This window comes from Phaethon lepturus, unplaced genomic scaffold (assembly GCF_000687285.1).
Source record: "Phaethon lepturus isolate BGI_N335 unplaced genomic scaffold, ASM68728v1 scaffold22664, whole genome shotgun sequence".
Taxonomy (NCBI): Eukaryota; Metazoa; Chordata; class Aves; order Phaethontiformes; family Phaethontidae; genus Phaethon; species Phaethon lepturus.
In genome coordinates, this window is record NW_010537291.1 from 363 (window position 1) to 1,762 (window position 1,400).

The 1,400-nt window shown below is 50.6% G+C and overlaps 1 protein-coding gene across 1 annotated transcript in view; it reads right to left on the minus strand.

The window, feature by feature from the left end:
* Positions 1–1,400, minus strand: part of LOC104620283 (growth/differentiation factor 7-like) — a gene marked incomplete at its 3' end in the record, with an annotated part of 2,795 nt that overhangs the window by 357 nt on the left and 1,038 nt on the right. The window contains exon 2 of the mRNA XM_010286456.1: positions 25–239. Coding sequence (XP_010284758.1) covers positions 25–239 — 215 coding nt within the window. The remainder of the gene's footprint in view (positions 1–24; positions 240–1,400) is intronic.

Genomic DNA, 1,400 nt, shown 5'->3' on the forward strand with positions numbered 1-1,400 from the left:
GCAGCCCATGTCCAAAAGTTCTGCAGCGCTGGAGTCCAGCAGCTGGGGCTCCTCGCCATCCCGGCTTGGGCAGGTGGAGAGGAGGAGGTGGTGGAAGGTGCCTTCGGGAGACAGGGCCAAGCTCCGGTTTTCAGGGAGAGCACGCAGAATCCGCAGCTCCGCGCCTGTCACCTCCTCCGTCTCGGGCAGGCTGGAGATGTCGAAGAGGTATCGCTGCTCGGAGGTGGATGGGGAGGCATCTGGAAGAGATAAAACAAAAAATAAAAAATAAAAAAAAAAAAAGGGAAAAAAAAACCAAACGCGGGAAGCTGAAGCCAAGCTCTCGTTACAGAGGTGCAAGGGACACAGAGCTAACGGGGGAGATCATCACCTTGCAGCAGGGCTTGCTAAGCAGCCCAGTGGGGACACAGCCAGTGTGCCCTGCGTCCGGGAGCCTCATCCCGGCTGGAGGCACCGAAAAAAATGGGGAGGAGAAGGCAGAGAAAGAGGGAGGAATCAATTCAAAGAAGTGGCTTCTCATCGTCACCCTTCACCGCGTCCCAAGGTGGCTTCTCTGCCTCCTCCCAGATGCTTCAGTGCCCCCAGCTGCATCACATCATCAATATTCTGTGATTCTGTGGTTCTGTGATCACTGTCCTGTTTTGGACAGAAGCCTCATCTGAACCTGCATGGCACAGTCCCATCCCCAATCAACTGGCTTGTCACCGATTTCTTCTGCCCTAAGTGTCCCCCCCGCCCCCAGCCCCAGACACACCAAGTAAAATCCTGACAAAAATCTCATTTCCCCTCGCAGGCGGGCACAGGCACACAAGTCGGGGATGCATATGCCCTGCCGCGAGGTGTCTGATAGAGGCACTCCCAGAAGCTGAAACCAAGCCCAGCTTGAATTTGTCACTATTTTTGGTGGATCCAAAGCCCAAACAGAGACTTGCACAGTTTCTGGCACTGATTAAATATACTCGATGTGAATTAAAAAAAAAAAAAAACAAAAAAAAACAAAACCAAAGGAGGTGGAGTTGGGAAGAAGAGATGAATGAGTTCTGGAAGAGTTGTTTTTTATTTTCTGCTCTCTAGCAAGAAACCTGACTTGGGCATGCTGCAAAACATTGCTGCTGTTGACCAAGCACCCCGACCTGCTGCCAGCAGATGCCTGTCTGACACCCCAAAAACGCAGCCCCCTCCCGCGGGCATTACTGCCGAGCTGTAGCCTGCACTGCCCTCCAGGTGGGAAATATTTTTCTCCCTGTCATTTCCTATTGCTATTGTTGTTGTTGTTATTATTATTGTTGTTGTTATTATTATCACCATCGTTATTATTATTGTCATTATTACTACCACTATTATTTTAAAAGCAGAGCTAAAATTCCGGCGAGGAGCAGACAAGGAGACCCCTTGGAAGA